Source organism: Capra hircus, chromosome 19 (genome assembly GCF_001704415.2).
Source record: "Capra hircus breed San Clemente chromosome 19, ASM170441v1, whole genome shotgun sequence".
Lineage (NCBI taxonomy): Eukaryota > Metazoa > Chordata > Mammalia > Artiodactyla > Bovidae > Capra > Capra hircus.
This window is the reverse complement of record NC_030826.1, coordinates 7,561,132-7,585,140: the sequence shown is the minus strand read 5'-3', so window position 1 is coordinate 7,585,140 and position 24,009 is coordinate 7,561,132. Positions and strand designations below refer to the sequence as shown.

The following is a 24,009-nucleotide window of genomic DNA, read 5'->3' as shown; positions in this document are numbered from 1 at the left end:
AAGTACAGGGTGTATATTTCCTTTAACCCACTACATCCAGAATATTATTTCAACACGTAATCATTTTTCTCACAAAGTATATGTTTTACAACACACCTCAGTTTGGACAAGGCACTTTTCAAGAGCTCTTTGCCTGTGGTCAGAGGCTGCCCCATCAGATCGTGAGGCTCTCGACGCCATAGTGTCCATCAGAACTTGGAGTGAGGACAGAAATGTTCTGTTATCCGCATTTGGGCATCATTTATTGAGTACTGTCCACCAGTGCCTGTGCAAAGCACTTTATAGGCTTTATGCCTGCTCACCCTCTTGTCAACCCAGCGTTAGGGCTCTCAAGACAGGGAGGGTGCTGGGAATCGACAGATACCACATCCCTGGGGTCGACTGCTACTGTGTCCACGCCTGGGGGGCCCAGGAGGAAGAACTGGGTCAAGAGTCTGAGCTAGGCTGCTGGCAGGGGAGATACCCGAGGGAGGCTGGACAGAATCCCGTCGATAGGGGTGATGGGGAGAGATTTAAACACTGAAGGGGATTCAGGGGTCGGGTGGGAACTGCCCAGCGTCTGGTAGACAGGGCTTACAGGTGGCAAGAAACAGAGCTGGATGAGGAATTTACTGGAAGGCGACTGGGAATCAACAGCAGGACATCAGAGTCACCTGCGGAGCACCCACTCCAGTGTTCTTGCCTGGAGAATGCCAGGGACGGGGGAGCCTCGTGGGCTGCCGTCTGTGGGGTCGCACAGAGTCGGACACGGCTGAAGCGACTCGGCAGCAGCAGCAGCAGCATGCATACAAGTCACTACTGAGGTTAAACCTGGTCCCCCCCGTGGCCCAGCAAGCACCCTCCCAGGTGCCGGCTCAAGAGAAACGGATACACGTGGCCACTAAAAACACAAGAAGGAATCCCAGCACTTCAATTCATTACAGCCTGAACGTGGCAACTGGAATGACAGTCGTCCAAAGGCTGGAGCAGAGAGCTGGGGCGTGTTCACGGGGAGGAGTTCGCAAGCAAGGCACCACCGAGGCACGTCACCTCTCACACAGCACCGCGACCTCACGCACCTCCTGCGTGACCCTCCACAACAGGTGAAACTAACCCGAGGGTGACAGAAGAATGATGATTACTCGGAAGGGGGTCCCAACCAGAAAACGTCGCTAGAGAAGCCCGGGAAGCGTTCCTCTTTCTTCACTGGATAATTGGCTACCCTAGGTGTGATTATGCAAAAAATGTCTGCATTCTCTACTCAAGATCTGTGCACTCTATAGACAAATATAGTGTATACGTTATACTCCAAAGGCAATCATTTATATATGTGCGTTTGTGTATTATATGTATATTAATATGGAAAGTGAAAGTCGTGAAAGTGTTAGTTGCTCAGTCACGTCCAGCTCTTTGTGACCCCATGGACTGTGGCCTGCCAGGCTCCTTTGTCCAAGGGATGTCCCAGGCAAGAACACCGGAGTGGATTGCCATTCCCGTCTCCAGGGATCGAACATATGTCTCCTGCATTGCAGGCAGGTTCTTTACCAGCTGAGCCACCAGGGAAGAGTATATATATATATTTTTAAAAATATATATTTAATATTAAATATATATAAAATAAATGCCCAGGCTGTTGAGATCAATTAAACCTGCATCTCTGGGGACTGCCCGGCGGTCCAGTGGTTGAGAATCCACCTTGCAATGCAGGGGACAAGGGTTCGATCCCTGGTCAAGGAACAAAGCTCTAATATGCTGCAGAGCAATGAAACCTGCAAGCCACAACTGGAGAGGCTCCGTGCACCACGTGGAAAAATTCCGTGTGACTCAACCAAGACCCAGCGCAGCCAAATAAACAATTTTTAAAAATCTGCATCTCTGAGAATGGGTCCCAGGCATAGGTGGTTTTTGAGGCGATTCCAAATACACAGCCAAGATTGGACATGACTGACAACCCTTGGATCAGTGTTTCTCAGACCCTGCTGTACACACGAATCACTGGGAGTCTTATTAAGAGGAAGACGTGGGGGGCCTGAGCGTCCCTTCGGGTGCTGCCAGCGCATTGAGGGGTGGCCCAGTCTTTGCTGCCTGCTCCACCCCAGGCTCCAGCCTGGTCACCTGCTCAGGAACAAGATCTTCAACAGGGGCCGCCGCCAAGACACCATCCCAAGGAAACTGAGGCTCTGGAATTCTCAACAAAGGAATTTCTAGTTGAAAGAGGCAGGACATAGTGACTTAAATTTTGGGTGGGGGGGAACAATGCACAAATGTTTACAGTGGGGGGCGGTCAGCCAACTTTTTCTATAAAGGACTGGGTATTGGGGGCTTTGCGGGGTGGCCTCTATCCAAGGCGCTCAGCTACGTGGCTGCAGCAGCGAAGCAGCCCTAGACAGTGTACACACAGCTGCTGCTCTGTGCAGATAACACCGTTCACAGGCTCAGGCCTGCCCTGTGACCGCGGTTTGCATCACCCTATCGCTCACATGTGCTGAGCAGGAACAGGGGAACCTCCTAACAGTCCCCCGAAGAGGAGACGTGTGTTTGGGGGACAGGAAAGGAGGTGGCCGTGCCCTCTTCTCTCCGTTCTTCTTTGGAATCGTGTATTGTGTTCATCACCTATTAAAGAACAAAAAACAGGCAAGACTTGCACATAGGACGTACTTGCAGACTGCCTATCGTGAGGCCTCCTCTGCTCTCACTTTTACCAGCTCCATTCCTCGTGCCCGGGAGCCAGTCCCGCGGGCCAACTCCGTCTCAGCAGCACACCCGGCTTCTCCCCCCGGCCCGCTGCCCACCTCCCTCGGCCTCCCCTTCCTTCAGCAAAGCCCGGTGGAGGCCGCCTCCTGCTGGGCACAGGCGAGTTGGCTTCAAAAAGGGAAGCTGAGGCACCACATGCAGAGAAAAGATCAGCCTGGAGTCTGGAAGGCCTGAGTTCCAGTCCAGCTCTGCTGATTCGCAGCCCCTGGTGCCCACCTCACCAGCAGTTGTCAGGATCCCATAGAAAGCGTGGGAGGGTGGCTCCACCAAGCCCGCCTCCCCAGGTAGAGATGCCTCCAAAGGCCCAGAATGTGCTCCATCTTTGCAGCCTCCTGGCAGGATACTTGGGCTTATGTGGCAGCTCAGCTGGTAAAGAATCTGCCTGCAACTCAAGAGACCCCGGTTCGATTCCTGGGTCGGGAAGATCCCCTGGAGAAGGGACAGGCTACCCACTCCAGTATTCTTGGGCTTCCCTTGTGATTCCACAGATAAAGAATCTGCCCACAGTGTGGGAGACCTGGCTTCAATCCCTAGGGTGGGAAGATCCCCTGGAGGAGGGCATGGCAACCCACTCCAGTATTCTTGCCTGGAGAATCTCCAAAGGCAGAGTAGCCTGGAAGGCTCGCAAAGAGTCAGACACAACTGAGCGACTAAGCACAGCACAGCAGAACGCTTGGCATACAGCAGGCGCTCAATGGAGAGAAGAGACCAGGGGGAGCAGGCAGAGCTTCTGTCCATCACCAAGCCAGAGGCCAGGAAAGACAAGATAGCCACCCCAGGTCGAGACAGGAGGGGGCCGTCTGTCCCCACCTGTTAGCTGGGCCTATTGCAAGCAACAAACAGCCAAGATCTCTCCTAGACAATGCGCTTTGTAAAAATACAAAATAAGTTAGCCCCCTAAGAGGAATCGCCAGGAAGGCCCTTAGAGATCAGTGTAAAGTCAAACCTGGCAGACACCTCTGTACGCACCTAATTCACTCTTTCACAGACGGGGGCTAGGGAGTAAGGCACTTGCCCCCAAGGCCACGGCCAGAGTTCAGTGTCCTCAGAGCAAGTCTGGGGCCAGAACGACACCACTGATCAGGATAGGCCACACATAGCCCCCAGACCTGACTCATGACAGACCCACTTGGGATACCCCACACTCCCTCTGCGGGTGACTGCAGCTCCGTTCCTCACCATCTTCCCGTGGGCCCCCGGGCACGCAGGCTAGTCTCCACCCAGAACTCAGCAGATGCTGGGCCAACAGGGCACACGCTGCCTCTTGAAGCCTCAGCCTTGGGACTGAGGGTACCTCGACCCGCCCTTCGCTACCGGCACCTGGTGTCAGAATGTGCGATCCTACTGTGTGGAGGGGGAGGGAGGGCAGTTTTTTTGGCAGGCATCTGCTCCAGTAGAGACACTAAGGCTGACCTCAGGACAAAAAGAGAGGTTCCAATGGCCAACGAGTCATACGTGTTCTGAAAACACACAAGTCAGAAGAAATACAACAAACAGAAGTGAATCAAAAGCACTTCCCCGGTGGCCCAGTGGACAAGAATCCATCTGCCCAGGCAGGGCACACAGGTTCCATGCCTGGTCCGGGAGGATCCCACAAGCCTGGGCACCAGCACCCATGCAGCAACTGCTGAGGCCCACGCGCCCTGGAGCCTGGGCATCGCAGAAAAGGCGAGCCCCCACGCTGCAGCTAGAGAGCCCACTCCCCACAGCAAAGAGCCAGCACAACCCAAGATAACTTTAAAAGTGAATCAAAATTACTCAGGAACAGGTACGTAAGAAAGAGTGTTCTGCCCGTTTTCCTCGCAGTTTGATTATTTCTGATCCTCCATTTAGGTCTTTAATCCATTTTCTCTGTGTGTGTGGTGTTAGGAAGTGTTCTAATTTCAGTCTTTCACAGGTAGCGGTCCAGTTTTCCCAGCACCACTTAATGAAGAGACTATCTTTGCCCCCTTGTATGCTCTTGCCTCCTGTCAACGCTAAGGTGCCTGTGTGTGTGTACCAACGAGGCGGATGAACCTACAGCGGATTACAGTGAAGTTAGAAAGTGAAAAACAAACGTTGTATATCAACCCATATATATGGAATCTAGAAAGAGGGCACTGATGAGCCGAACATTTTTGACCAAGCAAATGATAATGAAAGAAAAAAAAAAAAAAGAGCCAATCAGAAAGCAACAGGAAAATGAACTAAACACCTAATGTTACAACAGTGATCACACTCAACAAGTGAAATCCACCTACTGACTTTCCAGATTTCACCAAAAAGGAAAGCAGTCGAGGAAAGACAGGAAAACACGATGCCAATACATACAAAATCCTTTAATGTACTTCTCTGAGAAATGGATAGTACAGGCAAAAAAAGGAAAAAACTGGGGGAGCGGGTGGAGGGAGACAGCAAAAAAGGGAAACAGATTGAATTTACAAGCTGAATTTAATAGAGCACATAAAATTTTATACCAAACCAACAATAAAGCATCATTATTTTCAGGGGTGGCACAACATTTTCCACAGTCCCCTTCCCCCCAAAAAAATCATTCTAGAGTTTATCTGGAGAAATAAATGCACCAAAGAACCCAGAATTTTCTGAGTAAGAATATACGCATGAGGCTGTCAGTACTGGAAAGAGAGTGATGAAGGCAACAGTCCAGTCCTGAGCTGCCCAGACTAGCAGCCCCTCCAGCCCCCCGTGACTGTGGAGCACCCGAGCTGCTGTGAGTGCACACACACACATGGGACTCCAGACTTTGTAAAAAAACACCCAAATATCTCAGTATGCCTAACACCCATTACACGCTGAAATAGGTTAATTAAACCATTATTAATTTCATCTGCTCTTTCCTTCTTATTGAGACTCCTAGAAAATTTCAAACTATACACGCGTCTCACTCCATGTCTCTGGACAAAGCTGGTCTAGAAACGGGTCTGGGTTTTCAATTTTCTGTCCACATTCTTTGATGGCCACAGAGACTGTTTTCCTTTTAGACCTCCTGTCTGGCCTTTTAGATCCCCTGTCCGGCCTAGGTGCCAGGAGTTTCTCCTGGGTTTGTTGACATAAATTTTAATTTTTCTAAGAGGCAAAATGATGGATCTCTCCCGCCTGTGTTTTTCCAATTCTCAGTTCTGAAACTCTCCTGAGAGGCTGGTCAGTGAGCCCCTGTGGTGTCTGGGGACACAGGAGGGGGAATGATCATTCTCACACTGTCACAGAGGAGCTGTGGTGGAGAACCTGGCTTTCAGCCTCACGTCCGCTCCACCCACAAACCACAGTCCCCACCGTCTATCTCTGGGGTCAGCCCTCGCTCACCCCAGAGGTGGGCATGAGGACCAAGTGATGTTTAGCCGCAAAGTCACGTCCACCTTTTTTGTGACCCCATGGACTGCAGCCCGCCAGGCTCCTCTGTCCGTGGGATTTTCTAGGCAAGAACACTGGAGTGGGTTGCCATTTTCTCCTCCAGGGAATCTTTCCAGGACAGGGGTGGAACCTGTGTCTCCTGCATTGGCAGGCAGATTCTTCACCACTGAGCCTTTTGAGGACCAAGGATCTCTGTGAAGCAGCACGGTATCTGACAGTAAGTTCTCCACAACTCCAGCTCAACCTTGATCTTAAGCCTGCAGTGGTGCAGCAGTAACCCCAGAACAGACACCGACACCCTACTGGGTCCAGTTCTTTCTCCCGCAGCAGCGCCCCAAGGACCAGAGAGGGGCTACAGCCCACACGAGCACCTGCAGCGAGAACAGGCTGGCTCTCCGGCTCCCGTGCTCAGCCATCCACCTCGCCCACACCCGGGGCAGATCATCCCTGGGGGAGATCTCCAGCCCCAGCTTCTCCCATTTAAGAGTTCAGTTTACACTTAAGCTGCTGCTGCTCACTCACTTCAGTCGTGCTTGACTCTGTGCGACCCCATAGACGGCAGCCCACCAGGCTCCCCCGGGTAATTCCAAGAACACACCAACAACCAGAGGGACGCCATCTGGCCTGGCAGAACAAGGGCCTCCATGAACCCGGAAACCCGCTCCTGGGCAAAAGCAACGTGGGCAGCGGCAAAGTGGTCAGAGCTAACTTTTCCAGAAGTCCGGGAATTAATCCAAGGCCCATGGCAGCCTGGACAGTGTCTATCCAAAGCGTACAGGCTCCTCAGTAACTTGTCTCCAATACTACAGCCCTGAGACACCAAGCACAACCTCCCGACCATGAGCCTGGGCCCCTGGTCCTGACCCCGTCACTTGTCAGCCCAAGAGCCTTCCCAGAGGAAGCCTGTCTCGGCCAGACCGCTCTGGTTTGGCCTCCACTCCGTCACCTCCCCTGCCCTCCGCCCTGCACAGAATCATGGGTTCCGGCTGTCAAAATCCCTCCACTGCTCCCCAGGAGAGAAGCCACGCCTGCACCCCCAGCAGTGAGACCTCTTCAGACTAGCCTAAAGGCTGCCACACACCACTTTCCATTCCATTGATGCAAGCTGTAAAGAAAAAGCTTAGCCCCGTGTATAGCCCAACCTGACCAAAGTCACAACCCACTTATGGCTGGGACTGAGGGCTGTTGGCAGTTAAGACCACATGAGAGCTCGCTGAGGGCCAAGCTCCATTCCAGCAGGGATATTTCCATTTCATTGCCTTATGAGGCTGATACCAAACAGTGGCAGATTTTTTCTTGGGCTCCAAAATCACTGCGGATGGTGACTGCAGCCATGAAACTAAGACACTCGCTCCTTGGAAGAAAAGTTATAACAAACCTAGACAGCGAATTAAAAAGCACAGACATCACTTTGCCAGCAAATTTTTCCGGTAGTAGTGTACAGACACAAGTTGGACCATAAAGCTGAGCCCCGAAGAATTGCTGCTTTGGAACTGTGGTGCTGGAGAAGATTCTTGAGAGTCCTTTGGACTGCAAGGAGATCGAACCAGTCCATCCTAAAGGAGATCAACCCTAAATATTCACTGGAAGGACTGATGCTGAAGCATCCAATACCTTGGCCACCTGATGCAAAGAGCCGACTCATGGGAAAAACCCTGATGCTGGGAAAGATTGGGGGCAGGAGGAGAAAGGGCCAACAGAGGATGAGACGGCTGGATGGCATCACTGACTCAACGGACATGAGTCTGAACAAAGTCCAGGAGAGAGTGGAGACAGGCAAGCCTGGTATGCTGCAGTCCATGGGGTCACAAAGAGTCGGACACGACTTAGCAACCAAACCACCACCACCACCAGTATCTGATCATGGAAACTGAAGCCTGTATTTTACCCACTTGGTACCCAAAGCCAGGGAGAGAGGCTGCAGATCTGGGGAGAATGCCTTCTGTGCCCTGGGGCTCTCTCAGCACTCCAGAGACCCTGGAGGGGTGGGCAGGCCCAGAGGCCAGGGCTCAAGGCCTGGAGCCTACGTTTAAGAGGAGAGGCCTTTCGATCAAGACTTGGTTCTGCTCTTAAATCACTTCACAGATTTATTAAGAATGCACAAAGAATTTGGGCAACCAGTGCTTTCTCCTCAAGCCTGGCTGTCTGAGACGATCACAGGAGGAAGCCAGGGGAAGGCTGGCCGCCACCTTGTGGAGCAAAGGGGAGGAAAAAGCCAGACGGAAATTTCTGGCTAAACTTTCAGAAAGCCATGAGTCTCCTAGTTTAAGTGGCACCCTAGGGCCCACCACGCTCACAACCACCCCACGACTCCCCAACTGTGTCCACCAGGGGAAGAAACGGAAGCTACGGTGTATACAATCTGAGATGCATATGTTTGCATGTTTAAGTCACTTAGATTGCACAAGGCTGCCTGAACTCAGCCTAAGAAAGAAGCCACACACACCACTGCAGGGTAATCCAATGAGGGTTTTTTTTGTTTTTTTTTTTTTAACAAATTTGTACAGAGAAAAAAAAAAAAAAAAATCCCCGGGTCACAGTCTATACCATACGCTCACCCTGCCCGGTTATGCACGAAGTGACGGGAGCTGGGACAGGCAGCGGCCATAGATGACCCGGGATGTGGAAAAACCGCGAGTTCCCTTTGTTCTCCAGTGTATCTTGTACAAAATAATTACATTTTTTTAAACATATTTACACAGTTTGCACAAATAGAAAATGGTTACAAATCACAACTAGGCTTGGCAAGATGAGCTCCCCTCTCCTCTATCACTGACTAAGGCCAGAGGTGCGACTGCTCTGTATTTACAGATGCATTAAAAAGTCTGTCTTCTTAGAGACCCAGATGGAGTTCATAAAAAATGGTTAAACAATCATAAATTCATTTGTAAGCTATACAAGCGATTGATGCCCATCAGTCAGTTCATGTCTTGCTCCCTGAAGAAAGACTCGAAGGTAAAAGAATCCCTTCCCCAAAAGCAAGAACACATCCCTTGGCCTGTCTGCTTACAGGGGTTTGGGTTTGGGAGGAAATAGAATAGAGGCAGGAAGAAGGGAGGAAGGGAATTGGAGGGGTGGGGTGGAGGGCAGGACAACCTAGTTGAGGCAGTTTTCCTTTCATTTTTGTTTGTTTGTTTTAGAAACAGCTTGGAACCAGGTTAAGCCGACTGGCTTGTAACATGCCATCTGATGGCTTTGAAAAGAACCCACAATTCCCTTGTCTCAGAGACGGAAACAGCTCAACGTGACTACAGTACAGAATGAAAGGACTCTCTGGAGACGACAAATGTTTGTAATTCTGCTGTAAAGTCTTTGCCTTGAGTGCCAAGCCCAATTCCAACAGTGCAAAACAGACTCCAGAGGCGGTGTGGGGCGGGTCAGAGGCTTGAGTAGCAGCTGTCCACCCACTGAGCGAGTCCTCGCTCCACCAGCGACCGGTTTATCAATACCACCTAGGAGAGAAAGGTCCTGGAGAGTGCGGCCACAGCACCAGGCCCACCTTCTGGGCCGGCGCTGTTCCCCCTCAGCCTAGGCCCTACCCCCGGCGCCTGAATGACCGGGCCGGGCCCGCCAGGGGTTCATGGACAGGCTCTGCCAGCGGGCGAGCAGGCTGTCCACGCTCTAGTACCAAGAGACAGAGGGGAAAACCCCAAGGGACAAGGTCCAATAGAGCCCCAGGACGTCCTGCTACGGGGCCGCCACAGCTCTGCGGGGATCGTCAGCTGCACCTCCAGCCGCCCACCCCCTAGATGACAGCGGCATGCCCACTCCAACTGTGGCCACCAAGAGCGTCTCTGGGCGTGACGGGGGAGAGGAGGCCAGAACTTACTTCATCTCCAACCACACTCCACAGCTGAATCAGAGGAAGGCCGGTTGGGCTGTAACTCGTCACCTGAGAGAACAAAAACCCCCCATGGTATTAATAAGCTACCCCAGGCCCCTCTCCTTCAAGACTGCTGGCCGACCCAGGGCGTGGGCCACGGGAAGGCAGGCACTGAAGGTCTGCTCCCAAGAAGCCGGGAGAGCTCAGAGAGGCTGGAGGCACCGGGCAGGGGCTCCCGAGACAGACTCGCCAGCCTGCCTGCACCACACACCTGAGCCAGCAGCGCCGTGTTCCCCGTCATCTCGCTCATAGCCGCGTCTGCCTCGGGGGAGAAGTGGTCATCGTCTGAGGAGAGGGAAAAGCAGCGTTCGACTCTCACTGAGGCCCGGCACTTGCCACACAGCTCACAAGTGTTCTCCAAGCAGACGTCACACGCTGCCACGCAGCAGGACCTCCCGGGACAGAGCCACACCCGTGCCGAGTGCAGAGCCCCAGGCCTCCCTGGGTACACTCGGGGTGCCTGCTGCATGCCACCCCCAGGGGACAGAGATGCTGCCTCCAGTGAAGTATCGCTGCCACCAACACTGAATTGGGGGCTGAATACACTGCTATCTCATGGAATCAGGAACACACGTTACAGGTGAGAACATGAGAGACACGGGTCAGTGGCTGACGGTCAACCCGCTCCCACAGTGATGCAGGTGCAATTCAGACCCCGGCAGCTGGCCAGACAGTCCACTTTGCACAGCGATCCCAGGCGGGCAGGGTGCGCGGACAGCACTCCTTGTCGGATCAACACTCCCGAACAAGGACACACCAAGGGTGAGAGGCAGGGAGGACGGAGGCACAGGCCCAAGGCCTGGGAGCACCTAGGGAGGGAGCAGTCTCTGCAGGAAGCCTCTCAAAGCCGGAGGCCCGCGTGGAGGCCAGGGCAGTGGGCCTGAAAGCAGGGGTCCAGGGACCAGCACCACAGGAGAACTTGTTAGAAACGCAAGTTCTCGGGCCTCCACCCAGACCAGTCCATTGGAAACAAAGTGGCCGCAACCTGTGCTGCTTAAGCCTGGAAGGTGAGAACAAGGGTCTCACAGAGAAGACCTCCTTTCAACACCTGCTGCACCCCGCCCAGGCCCGCGGCCCCACCTGTTACCTGACAGGGGCATCACGCTGTCCAGAAGCACCTCCGCTCCCTGGAACGGCAGGGTCACAAAGTCAGACCTGAAAGACAAGCAAGGCCCAAGCTCAACCTGGACGCCACGCTGCCTCACCCCAGGCTGATGCGCCCCTCCTGCTCAGCGTCATGACCCCGAAACCCAGTGAAGCCACACAGAGGCGCACAAGACAGGCACAGGCCACTGCTCCCAGCTCGCCTGCGCAGGCCTGGCCGTGGAGGCGCTGCTTGCATTGAGCGCCCCAAGAGAAGCCGCCTCCCTTGTGCCCAACAACACCTGGACTTCTTCCACCAGACGGGCCTCTCTGCTGTGTCTCGCTGAGGCGAGGACGGGATTCGTTTGCATCATCCTCTTTCAAACAGAGTGGGCCGCAGCAGAAGAACCCGCCCACGTCCCAGGCGCCCGCTCTGCAGACACCGACTGCACTCACCGGATCTGCCGCAACACGTCCACTTTCACCCTCTTGTAGCCGCCATAGTCGACGTAGCGAATCTCGACCTCATTGGTGTCCTCGTAGGCGGCCACCACCTGGGCTCGCCACCAGGCCCCGTCCACGCCGGGGGCAGCACAGATGACCGTTACTGCGGGCAGACGAGAGCGTGTGCCCAGAGCCAGCGCAGGGCAGGGCAGCCACAGGCCCTCCCGGGCCCAGCACGGACCAAGGGCAAGGCCTGCCAGCCGTGCGTCTCCGCTGCCCCCAACGCCCCCAGGCCAGAAAGTGCCCACCCGCACCTCTTTCTCTGAGACGTTCTCTGAGGCCTAAGGCAGACACAGATTACCTGATATAAGCCAGGTGAATTTCAGAATTCAGGGAATGGACCAGCACCTGCCTTCTACTCTGAAGGGAATGTCCCAGAAAGAATCCAGAGCCTCCAGTGCAGCAGATCCCTGGCTAGCTGCCAGGGCCTGCTCTGGCCCACCGCAGACCAGACCGAGGGCTCCCAAGCCCAAGGCCCACTTCTTCTGGCCTTTGCTTCAGGACGGTGCTGAGAGCAGGAATGCTTGGGGCAGCCAACAAGGCCAGAGAGTAAGTGCCCCTGAGCGCCACCAACCCTGGCCTGGGGCAAGGGCGGGGCCTGTAGCACGGCTGGCCACACTGTGTCCTGACCCTGAAGGGCAGGTGCCAGCACAGCCCAGTCACCTCCTGGCCTCCAGTTCTGTCTTCACTTCTGGGTTGAAGAAACATCAGAGAACCTGACAATATTCCTCCGAAAGGAAAACCTTAATATAAAATGCCCCCCAAATTTCAAGTGTTCCTTATGTCTTAAAGCCCACTGGGGGCTTCAGGTCAGGAGTCTCTGATGGGGCAGGTTAGAGACATTAGATCTCTGCTAATGAGGGCGACGAAGGCAACAGAGCTCCGGGGCAGGGGCCACCGGGGCAAGTCACTGACTCCAGAGTCTTTGTTTTCTCACCCGTGGACTGGAAATGCCCCAACCCGCCGTCACCAGACTGGGACCATCTATGAGAGCGGGGTCCGCAGCAGGCACTGTGCATGTCTGACACACACAGCAGCCACCCCGATTCCCAGACCCCATGGGCATCCACCTCCCTCAACAGGCGAGCAGCAGAGCTGAGACCAGAACCCTCGTGCCAACTCTGTTCTGACCCCTTCTCTCCATCAGCCTGTGGAAACACCAGCTTGAGCTAGCCAGGAAATGGAGCCCAGCGCACCCCAGGCTGACACCAAGAACTCAGGGATGCTATTCCCAGGAAGAGCCCCAGAACAGCCTCCTGCTGGTTAAAACCATGGGCAGAACAAGAGGAGACTCCCCAGACTTCTCCCCGAGCCTGGCCAGAGTGCAGGTGCCCCACTCCAGCCCCGAGGGCAGCGCTTACTCTCCACCGGGGTGGGCAAGGTGGGGATGCCAGGCTGAGAGTAGCAGAGATACATCTGCTGGTCCAGGCTACGCAGCGCGTGGAAGGTGGGGTGAGTATGCTGCTGCACAAACAGGTGCCCGGCGTTGACCTGGTTGACCACGATGACCTCCACAGTGACGCCGTCCGGAAGCATGAGCTGCAGAGAGGGGAGGGGCGTGTGCACTCAGCAACCCTTCTCACACCTGGGATAGACTCTGAGGCCCCAGGGCAAGACTCCGAATTGGCACATCTTCGGAAAAGGCAGAGCAAACCAAAGCAACATGGCTCCTAGACAACAGAGGTGCAAGGAAAACTCTCTTACACCGTTCTAAGTGTTTGGCTCCGCTGTGGCCCTGGCCCTGCAACACCCCACGTAACCATGAGAGGTGGCCTCAGTTCAGCTGGGCAGGGAGGCCCCCAGGCGTCCACGGTGGATGGAGCGTCTGGCCGCCCACGGGCCTGGGCACAGCTTCTGCCCAATCCCCCTCTTCTCCAGACCCTGTAAGGCCCAGGGAAGGCAAACAGGAATGGGGTGGCCACTGAGAACAAGAGTAAGAGATGGTCAAGCCTGAGGGCCACTCCGCCAGCTCCCTGGAATGGCAGCTGACCCCAGGAGTGCCAGCGTGACCGTCGGCCTCTCTCCAAGCTAAGGCAACACCGAGGTGCTGTGGACACAGAAGGGGATCCATGCCACCTCCCAGCCAGGCGGCCACAGAAAGAGCTTTGGGTGAGAGCTCCGCACTGACCCCCCGGCCCCGCGGGCCAACAGTCATGGCTCCAGCCACTCAGAGCCCAAGGAGAGGAGGCCTCACCAACCGCTCAACTACTTGAAAAAGAGCGGGTTTGGGGCCAAGCCTCACAGGAAACCCCGATGATTCAGAAGTGAAGCGTGGAGTGGGGGTCAGCCTACTCCCGGATATTCACAAGAAAGGAAGGGACACCCACCCCTTCCCCCAAAGCACAAGGGTACTGGGAGGGAGAAAGACACAGGATGAAAAGGCCAGCATCCTAAACGTTTTCTTGGAGTGCACACCCACCCTACGTGTGAAGTGCAGTGTTCTCAGCCTTCAGAAACCTACAGTTCTGCTCCCAGTGAGACGAGGCTCCCAGGGCTGGAGGCGCACAGCAGGATGGGGTAACAGGCCCCAGAGGCCCCAAAGCCCCAGCACATAGGCCCCAGAATGCCAGCCCCTCTGCGAGGGCTCCCGGGGGTGCAGGGGGAGCGGGGCTTCTTTCCCTTTATGACCCAGGTGCCCTTCGTGAGGATGGGAGGGAAAGGGCCTCCTTCACCAGGGCCACCGCCGGACCCGACTCCACCGGAGGGGTCCCTGAACCAGGTCTCAGGGTTATCAGGACAAGGCACAGCTCAAAGGCGTCCCGAGCCAGCCTGCACATGGCCAGTCAGGAGGGAGCAGTCCTTTCCAGGCAACTGCCTAGAGAACAGACTGCCCAGGTGGCACAGGCGGGGAGAACGGTCCTTCCAAGCAGGGACCGAGAAGCCTCTGGCTTCCTACAGCAGCCTGGCCCCCAGCCCAACCCAGAGAACTAAAAGCAGAGCTGACCGCTGGCCAGAGGTGAAAGGGCAGGCCGCAGTGTGCCCCGGCCTTCCTTGCCCACGGCCTCGGGGGCTTCCACCTAGGGCCGGCCGGGAGGAAGGGGCATGCTCACCCAGGAAGTCATTGGAAGAGAAGGCAGTGCCAGCGAAGGCAGCGGGGGAGCGTAAATGTTGGTGAGGTTCAGCTCTTTGAACTTCTTGCCAATCAAGTTCAGCGCCTTGTCCACATGATGCTGAGAGCCTGAATGTGGGGCCAGACCACAGTCACAGGGCTCAGACAGAGAGCAAAACTGAACTCAGGCCCACCCCGCACCGCACCAGACTTTCCCCAGAGTTCAGGTGCACCTTTAAGGTGCCAAAATGCCAAGCCTCGCCTTAGGGTGAAACACATCTAAAGCTGGAAGCCTGTCGCCCTTTTCACATTTGGCCTCTATTGGTTATGACTGCACTAATGCAACAGGAGCTTAGCTGACAGGGAGGGCCGGCCTTTGTCCACCATCAGCCCAGGACCCCTGGCCAGTCCCCGAGTGCCCACCCCTTTCCCGCCAGATCTGGGGGATCCCAAGTCTCCTTCAAATACCAGAAGTGATGAGGCTAACGGGAAGACTCGCCCACTCCTTTCACCTGGGGTGAGAAGCAGGGTTTTCTATTCAGAGACTTAGATTTCAAAAGGGAGCAAGTGGGACTCAAATGCTTCAAGTCACTTACGTTCCAGGTAAGAAAACTGTCATAAAACCCAGGCAGCGGCTGCCACTGACCTTCGATGTGGCAGACCTGGATGTTCTGGGTGTAAGGCAGGGTGGAGATGTAGATCTTGGCACCAGATGTCTGCTTGAGAAAACTCACGTAGCGTCCCTGCTTGCCAATCAGCCGACCAACCAGGTGCTTCGGGAGAGAGACAGAGGTGAGAGGGTGAACAAGAAGCCACACTCGAGCAGCCCCAAGACCCGTCCTCTGCTTCACACCAGGTCAGGCTCACACGCACTCTCGGCACTCACCCACCAGGCACTGTTCTGAGTGCAAAACAAAGAGCGTCGTTTATCACCATTTTACAGTTGATGGAACAAACCCAGAGAGGTTAAGTTAATTTGGCCAGGCTCACACAGCTGCTGGCTTCCCTGATAGCTCAGCTGGTAAAGAATCTGCCTGCAGAGTGGGAGCCCTGGGTTCAATCCCTGGATGGGAAGATCCCCCAGAGAAGGGAAAGGCTACCCACTCCAGTATTCTGGCCTGGAGAATCCCATGGACTGTATAATCCATGGAGATACAGTCCATGGGGTCGCGTAGACTCGGACTCAACTGAGCGCCTTTCCCTTGCACACAGCTACTAGGCAGCTGCGCCAGGCAACAGGCAGTTTCCATTTCCTCCCCAGCAATGGGGCTCACACTCAGAGGCTGCAAAGGCGGCATTTTCTCCTCCTAGACACTGGGATGTTTCTAAGCACAAGGTTGGATTTTTGACTCCTCTACCTCTCCAAGTCTGCTCAGGTCCAAAGAATGGCCTCAGTTTGAAAACAAAGGTCTAAAACCCTTGGGCTCCTGCTGCCAACTCCAGAGCACACGTACCCTGCGGGCCAGAGGAGCCAAATTCAGCCCAATATAAGACAAACCCTGACGCAATCCCCAGCGACCCCACCCGGTGGAGCTGCTAGGGACACGGTCACTCTGCACCCAAAGCTGCCGGGGTGTGCCCTCTGCAAGCCCTGAAGGAGAGAAAAGAGGGCAGCTCTGCCTCCAGGGTCACTGGGGGAAAGGCATAACCAAGGGGGCCAGCCATGTGGGTCAAAGCAGCCTGCCTGACCTCGAGGTCACACCAGGCCAAGTCTCCACCTCGGCAGGAGGCTAAGAGCCCAGGAGAATGCAGTTGGGCAATTGTTTCTGAGCCCCTAAGACAAACGTCAAGATCAAGCTAATAAGATGTAAGTTAGAAAAGCAAGAAGCTAGAAATCACTTAAGTACCCAGGGATTGGGGGACTGGTGAAGTAAACTCACATTCACACAATGAATCATGCAGTTAAAATTCCATTTTCAAAGAATAACACAGGAAAATTAAGTTGTTAAATATTTAAAAGCATTAATTAAAGCAACATAATCTTAGTTTTGTTTAAAAACCACAGGGTGCAAGATGAGAAGGAAATAAAAGTCTTTCTAGTCACTCTCGGGGGTAGGATTAAGCTGATTTTTATTTTCTTCCTACACTGCTATATTCTTCAAGCTCTCTAAAATATGGATTTATGCTGTGCTCAATTATAAAATACAGTCTGCGTTGGAGAGCGCGAGGAGAGCATGCTGAGGGGACTCCTGGCCAGCCCCTGCCCTCAGCCTCACTTTGCTAGCATCTCCAAACTGATCTGAGCCCTGCACACCAAGAAGAGCCCAGAGGAGGGGAGGAGCCGGGGAGTGTGAGAACGCTGCCCCCAAGGGCAGCTGAAGGTACTCCGCGCTGCAGGAGCTCTCCAGACTTGGGCAAAGCAGAGCATTCCCACTCCTTCAGCCTCCGGCTCCCCAGGGGCTTCTCCTGCTTTAGGTCCCCCTCTTGGCCCCCTCTCCCAAGCCTGCTGACCCGGGGCCCGGGGCCACTTAGTGCTCGCAGCCCTTACCTTTGGCACCTCGATCTCCCAGATGATCAGGTCAACCTTCTTGGGATTGGAGCCTGCCTGGGCGTTCTGGAAACCGTCAGGCTTCCTGAGGCCACAGCAGCTGTCCACCGAGTCCATGCTGTTCCCGTCTGAACCTGCAGGGGAGGAAGCAGCACGCACAGACACGGGCCCAGAGCAGTTAATAACGTACAACTTCCAAACTTGCACTCCCAAGAGGCCCCCGCCCCACGCCCTCTCCTCAGGCTTGGCAGGTGACTGTCAGCTCGCAGTCTAGAAGGCTCAGAACAGCCCCAATGAAAGGCGGACTGGGGGTGTAGACACACCTAATTTTAGCCTGTCACTTACAGCCCCACTTGCTGAACTGGCAGCCGCACCCAGCACAGCTGCTGGAGCAGAGACAAGTGGTGAACTGGGAAGAAACTGATGTTGGCTCAGCAAGGGGAGTCCATGGGGCGGGGGAGGGGACAGGCCAGCTGGTCCCCAAGGTCTCGGTGGCCTGTGCCTGGTGTAGGTCCTGGTGGAGCCCAACTGGTCATAGCTGGTCCACAGGCAACCAAGCGGCCCCTCCGATGAAGGGCCCCTGGGCACCAAGGTCCCAGGCCTGGGCACTCAGGCGGGGGCCTTCGCCGAGCAGAACTACAGAGTCCCCACTTGCCCTTTTCCCGGTCAGGGCCGGGAAGAATGGGCGACAGGAGGAGGGCCCCTCCCTCTGCTGAGGCCTGACTCGCGCACCGCTGAAGGCTCTCAGGGCTCCCGGTGGGTCTTCAGTTCTGAGAGGACACCCCCATTCAGGGTCTGCCAGGGGGCCCACAACCCAGGCACGGGTCAGACGGCTTCAGAAAAGTGGCTCTGGCTGAAGTATGGAAGACTCGACTGCCAGAAACAGGTCATTCCTGAGAGGCTACTAACTAGGCTATCTTCCACATGGTTTCTCTAGGCCCTGGACATAATCCCCTACAAGCGACTCCGGCCCTGCCTGGACAGAGGAAGCAGGCACTCCTCCCAGCTACGGTGAGGCGCCTCCCTCGACACTAGGGGCTCACGCTGGGAAAACCACCCTTCTGGAGAGAAGTCTGCTTAGCCGACCTGGCCGATGCAGGCGCGGCTTGTACCCGGCCCCCAACTGCTGCCCGACCAAGCAGGACAGGCCTCCACCCTGATGACACTTAGAGGGGGCTCAGACCACACCGCGACTCCCACCAGCCCCCACCTGCTGTGCCCAGGCCCCACCCCCGCCCACCACCCCTCCTCTGCGGCCTAGACTCATCCCAGCAGCCGCCACTGCCAAACTGGGGTCCGCATGACGAGGCTGAGGGCCTCCTCTATTTCCAACAGATTTCCGTCCATTTTAAGATGCTTTAGAGTAACTTTTTAAAAGTAGTTTAACATCCCTGAAGTCGGGTGCACCTTATGGCCTCTGACTTTTCTACACTGGTGACTGGCAGCACCCCCCTATCACAGGCACACACGCAACAGCAGTGTCTCAGTCAGTCCCAGCACCTTACAGGTGGCGACACGCAAGGTGCGGCACAGCAGGTACTGAGAGCACTGAAGTCCCCAGCAAGGGCCCCAACCGTCCTGGGGCTGAGACGACAGGGAACATCTCCAGGACAAGCAGGCTGGAGGCCCGCAGAGGAGACAAGTGCAGATACCCCAGGGGAGCCGCAAAACCAGGGTCAGGAGCTGCTGACCTGTGAGTGAGCGGTCTGAACTGTCTACGCTGGGGTCAGCACTCGAAAAACCCATTGGACACTTCATTACCAAAGTGCCCCTTTCCCGGGGGTGGAGCTGCAGCTGCACAGAAAGGACATGGCTGAGGTTCTCTGCGAAGGAATAGGTGACAGCAACAGGCAGGAAGGCGCGAGCCTCCCACAAGGATTCGAGGCTGTGGCCATCTCTGGGCACTGACCCCGAAAGAGCTTCTGGAGAAGGAAAGCAGGTGAAGACACGGGAACAAGCGCATTATTAGAAGGAAATAACCCACTGAAAACGCTCGCCCATTCTTGGTACGCAAGGGGATTAAAGCTGAAGGGGCCGCTCCGTCTTTAAAAAAGCTATGAGGAAGTTAGTGCGTAAAGACAGATCAGTATACTTGAGTTGGGTGAACCCAACTTTGAGCTGGTTCCTTCGGAAGGGCTGGGAAGGGTCCCTGGCTACAGAACCAAGTTACAGCTCCCGTGGCTTTGGGATTCAGGGCAGCATTCACTTCTCAGTTGCCCACCAGCTCTCCACTGTACCCCGATTTCTGCAAGCCGCTGGGACACAGTGTGGAAGAGCATTGTGGCTACAGAAGCAGCAGAGGCCGACTAGCACCTTTCCCAGCTGAATGAGGGGGACACCCCAGGCCTGCCTACCTCCCGAATGGTCTGCTTCCGCGTCCACAGTCCATCCGTCCTCGGTCCCCAAGTCTGACAGCTCCCCCTTCAGCACCCCATTGCTGATGGGCACAGTACTTTCAGGCAGCGGTGGGGTGGCGGCCTCGCCCCTGGGGCTGGGGGCAGTCTCCGGACAACAGTCTTCAAGCCCCGAGTTGCTGGCAGAATCTGAGTGCTGCCCGGAGGTGACAGCACTGTCCCCTCCGGGGACAGCCTGGCCGCCGTCAGACACGCAGGGGACACGGGTGGCCTCTTCCCCGGGGCCGCCTGCCTTGTCCAGCAACTCACGGAGGGGGGCAGCCGGCGGAGGGCAGGGGGCCAGGGAGATGTGGTGTGCAGAGTTCTTTGGCTTCCTGTCCTTGGTGGGGCTGGACAGAGGGCTGCTCAGGCAGCTCACGTAGGTCTTTGGTGCTGGCAGGTCCCCTGCCAGAGGCTCTGCGGAGGGGACGGCTGTGTCCCCCAGACTCACGGGTGCCTCCGCCTCAGCCAGGGTGGGCTCCGAGGCCTCCAGGCCCAGGGGGGTTTTCTGGCTGGCAGGGGCACAGCTCTCCTCCTTCGGCTCCTGGGGCTGGGCGGCTGAGGCCTGATACACCCTGCCCGCGATCCTGCCCATGGTGGTGGCCAGCACCTCCTCAGTGGCCTCCAGGATCACTTTGGAGATGATCTGGAAGGCAGCCTGCTCCATCTTCTCGCTTCTGTCCCAGGTCTCCTCCCCGCCCTGCTCCTGGGGAAAGGCTCCATCCCAGGCTCGGCCCGCCTGGCCCCTCGGCGCCAGCGTCTCCTCGGGCACCGCCTCCGCCACAGCCTCATCCAGTGGGCAGCCTGGGCCCTTCTCTCCCGCTCCGGCCGCCTGGCCACTCTGTAACTCTAACTCGGGGGCTGGCTCCCAGGCCGCCGGCCCTTCCTCCAGCACGTTCTCTCCCAGCACCGCGTCCCCAGTGCCTTCGGCGCCCCCTGTCTCCCAGGCCTTCTCTCCGATGCACGGTTTTTCCACGGGGGCTGCAGGCTGGCCCTGGAGGCCCCGTCCCCCCGGCCGGCCCAGCACGGCCTCTCGCTTACACACCTCGACTGCCTCGTGGGGGAACGGAAGGCCCTTGGGAGCTGGCAGAGGACACTCCAGAGGGACAGCCTTGGCTTCATCGCCCGCAAGGGCGAGCTCCACCTCCTTGCGCGCTCCCGGGCGGAGTCTCATGTCTGCGGGGTTGGGAAGGCTGCCCGAGGACTCGGACCTCCGGCAGGCCGGGTGTGCCCGCAACAGGGCCGGCGGCTCCGGCGAGGGCCTGCCGCTGCCGCACAGCTCCGTCTCGGGCGGCGGGCTGGCTACCCCAGGCCGCACGTCTTCTGCTGTGAGCGCCTCCTGGGCCGCAGGGCCGGCCCGCAGCGCCACCGCACCGGCCTCCGCTGCTCTGTCGTGGCTGTCGAGGGGCTCTTTTTTACGGGAGAAAAACCACCACCAGCCGAGGAGCGCCAGCACTCCAGGCAGGGCCAGGGGGAAGAGTGAGCGGAACTGGATCGTCATCCTGGAGGCGTGGAGCAGTTACACCTGTGGGGAGAGGAGAGCAAGGGGGAGCCGTGAGAGCTGGCGAGGGCTCCTGATGGGACTCACTGCCCAGGAAGGCGCGGCCCTCCCTCTGGGCACACCCCGGCCTGTGACCCACGCGGGGGTGGTGGTGGAGGTGCTGCCCCCGGCCTGCTGCCCGCTCATCCAGGCAGACTCCCCTGAAACACACTGAGCCAGCTCCTGAAACCAAATCTTTCCTGCATCACCTCTTGATCCTCAATTCTCCCTAGGATCCCCCCGCCAAGGGACTAGCTGTGTTTAGTGTTTCATTCTCTGAACTCCCAGAACACTTCTATTCAGGTGGTATTGGAGCAATTTTAAATACCCATGGAAACCCACGTGGACACGTCCCTGGCAAGCATCCCCCAAATCACCAGCCAAGGAAAGAGTAGTTACGCCACAATTAAGTCAGAACAAAGGACGAGTGAGACTTTTCAAGGGATGGGGGGTGCCCCAAGGCGAGGGACCAGCAACACACACAGGGCTGTGGAAATCGAGTCGTTTGAGAGTCAAGCTGGTCCGCGGGTTCCATGCGGCGCCTGCACCCACGGCAGAGGCTGCGCTTTGTTCCGCAGACAACAGAGAACCAGCTTTGGTTCGCAAGGAACACACACTCCCAAACTGTGCTTCTAGCTTATTGCAGGAGCATGTCAAACGAAGGGAAGCTGAATACCTAGCCCGTCAGATCCAGGCCAAGAGGAATAAGAGCCCAGAAGGCGGCAGCAGACAAGAGACAGGAAACCGCTTTCTCCACCTGTAAGATGGGGACACGCTCTGTAAGGAACAGCCGGCGTAGGCCAGCTGAGACACGCATGAGACGCTGGTAAAGCAGGGTCGGCTCTCACGAGGTGCGTGACGAGCGTGCTCCACAAGACACACGGGCGCGCACTGCCTCCCTGCCAGCAAGACCTATTCTGTCTGCAAAAATGACCATTCTTCAAACGAAAAATCCTCCACTGTTACGGTGAATTATTCCTTAATGTGGTTTGTGCTTTGCTGTGGATATAAGTGAATGCTTTAACAATTCTTTAATTGTTAAATTTGGACTAGTTTAATTTGGGCTTCCCCAGAGAGAGATGGGAATACGAGACCACCTGACCTGCCTCTTGAGAAACCTGTATGCAGGTCAGGAAGCAACAGTTAGAACTGGACATGGAACAACAGACGGTTCCAAATAGGAACAGGAGTACGTCAAGGCTATATATTGTCACCCTGCTTATTTCACTTCTATACCGAGTACATCATGAGAAACGCTGGGCTGGAAGAAACACAAGCTGGAATCAAGATTGCCGGGAGAAATATCAATAACCTCAGATATGCAGATGACACCACCCTTATGGCAGAAAGTGAAGAGGAACTAAAAAGCCTCTTGATGAAAGTGAAACAGGAGAGTGAAAAAGTTGGTTTAAAGCTCAACATTCAGAAAACGAAGATCATGGCATCCGGTCCCATCACTTCATGGGAAATAGATGGGGAAAGAGTGGAAACAGTGTCAGACTTCTTTTTTGGGGGCTCCAAAATCACTGCAGATGGTGATTGCAGCCATGAAATTAAAAGACGCTTACTCCTTGGAAGAAAAGTTATGACCAACCTAGATAGCAGAGACATTACTTTGCTAACAAAGGTCTATCTAGTCAAGGCTATGGTTTTTCCTGTGGTCGTGTATGGATGTAAGAGTTGGACTGTGAAGAAGGCTGAGCGCCGAAGAATTGATGCTTTTGAACTGTGGTGTTGGAGAAGACTCTTGAGAGTCCCTTGGACTGCAAGGAGATCCAACCAGTCCATTTTGAAGGAGATCAGCCCTGGGATGTCTTTGGAAGGAATGATGCTGAAGCTGAAACGCCAGTACTTTGGCCACCTCATGCGAAGAGTTGACTCACTGGAAAAGACTCTGATGCTGGGAGGGACTGGGGGCAGGAGGAGAAGGGGATGACAGAGGATGAGATGGCTGGATGGCATCACTGACTTGATGGACCTGAGTCTGAGTGAACTCCAGGAGGTGGTGATGGACAGGGAGGCCTGGCGTGCTGCAATTCATGGGGTCGCAAAGAGTCGGATACGACTGAGCAACTGAACTGAACTGAACTGAACCGTGCCTCAGCAGTTAAGAATCCACCTGAAAAGCAGGAGATGTGGGCTCATAATCCTTGGGACAGGAAGATCGCCTAGAGAAGGAAATGGCAACCCACTCCAGCATTCCTGTGTGGGAAATCCCAAGGACAAAGGAGCCTGGCAGGCTACAGTCCACAGGGTTACAAAGAGACAGACACAACTTAGTGACTAAACAACAACTAGTTGAATTTATTTACATCAGTGCACTCTGGAAATCCCAGAGCATGCTCTTGTTTCCTAGGTGGTTTTAATGTTCAGCCAAGGCAAAGAAAGTTCAACCACTGCAAAAACAGGCCTGGAAACTTTGCTTCTCGAAGTGTAGTCTATGGACCAGAAGCACTGAGAACCTGCTGCCCACCCCGGGCCCACTGAATCACACGCTGCCATTTAACAGGACCACCAAGGATTCCCCTGCACACGGCAGCCGGGGAAGGGCTCCAGGAAAGAGTGTTCTGCCCCGAAGTGAAGGGGCTGGGGACTGGTCATTTCCAGAAACTCCTGTGTCTGTAAAGAGAAACCTTCTTGCTAATATTCAAAGACAAAGCACTGGGACTGGAAAACAAGAAAGCGAAGCTGAGCAACAGCCGGGGCTCAGAAGACTGTCAATCCCTTCAGGCAGAGAGCTTCAGAGATGCCACCTTGGAGCTTCAGCTCCAAACACAACCTCACCAGATGCTTTCCCCTGCATTGCTTAATCCTCAACTACCTGGTTTGGAATACATATTGCCATCCTAAAGGTCAAAATACCTCAAGGGGCTGAACTTGGGTCTACTCCACATTAAATCCAGAACCCAAGGGTGTGTGCAAACAAGGCATCGTACAGAACAAGGAAGAACTTAATGATCCTACCCTATGATGCCCAAATCCCAC

General features: G+C 55.5%; 1 protein-coding gene across 1 annotated transcript in view; it reads right to left on the bottom strand.

Annotated features, from left to right (window-relative positions):
* AKAP1 (A-kinase anchoring protein 1) overlaps positions 9,211-24,009 on the bottom strand; it is a 30,683-nt gene continuing 15,884 nt past the window's right edge. The window contains exons 2-11 of the mRNA XM_018064095.1: positions 19,446-21,009; positions 17,092-17,225; positions 15,250-15,376; positions 14,605-14,732; positions 12,916-13,093; positions 11,507-11,657; positions 11,055-11,122; positions 10,179-10,252; positions 9,914-9,976; positions 9,211-9,536 (exon numbers count right to left, since the gene is read on the bottom strand). Of these exons, the coding sequence (XP_017919584.1) occupies positions 9,462-9,536; positions 9,914-9,976; positions 10,179-10,252; positions 11,055-11,122; positions 11,507-11,657; positions 12,916-13,093; positions 14,605-14,732; positions 15,250-15,376; positions 17,092-17,225; positions 19,446-20,985 (2,538 nt within the window). The 5' untranslated portion in view covers positions 20,986-21,009 and the 3' untranslated portion in view covers positions 9,211-9,461. The remainder of the gene's footprint in view (positions 9,537-9,913; positions 9,977-10,178; positions 10,253-11,054; positions 11,123-11,506; positions 11,658-12,915; positions 13,094-14,604; positions 14,733-15,249; positions 15,377-17,091; positions 17,226-19,445; positions 21,010-24,009) is intronic.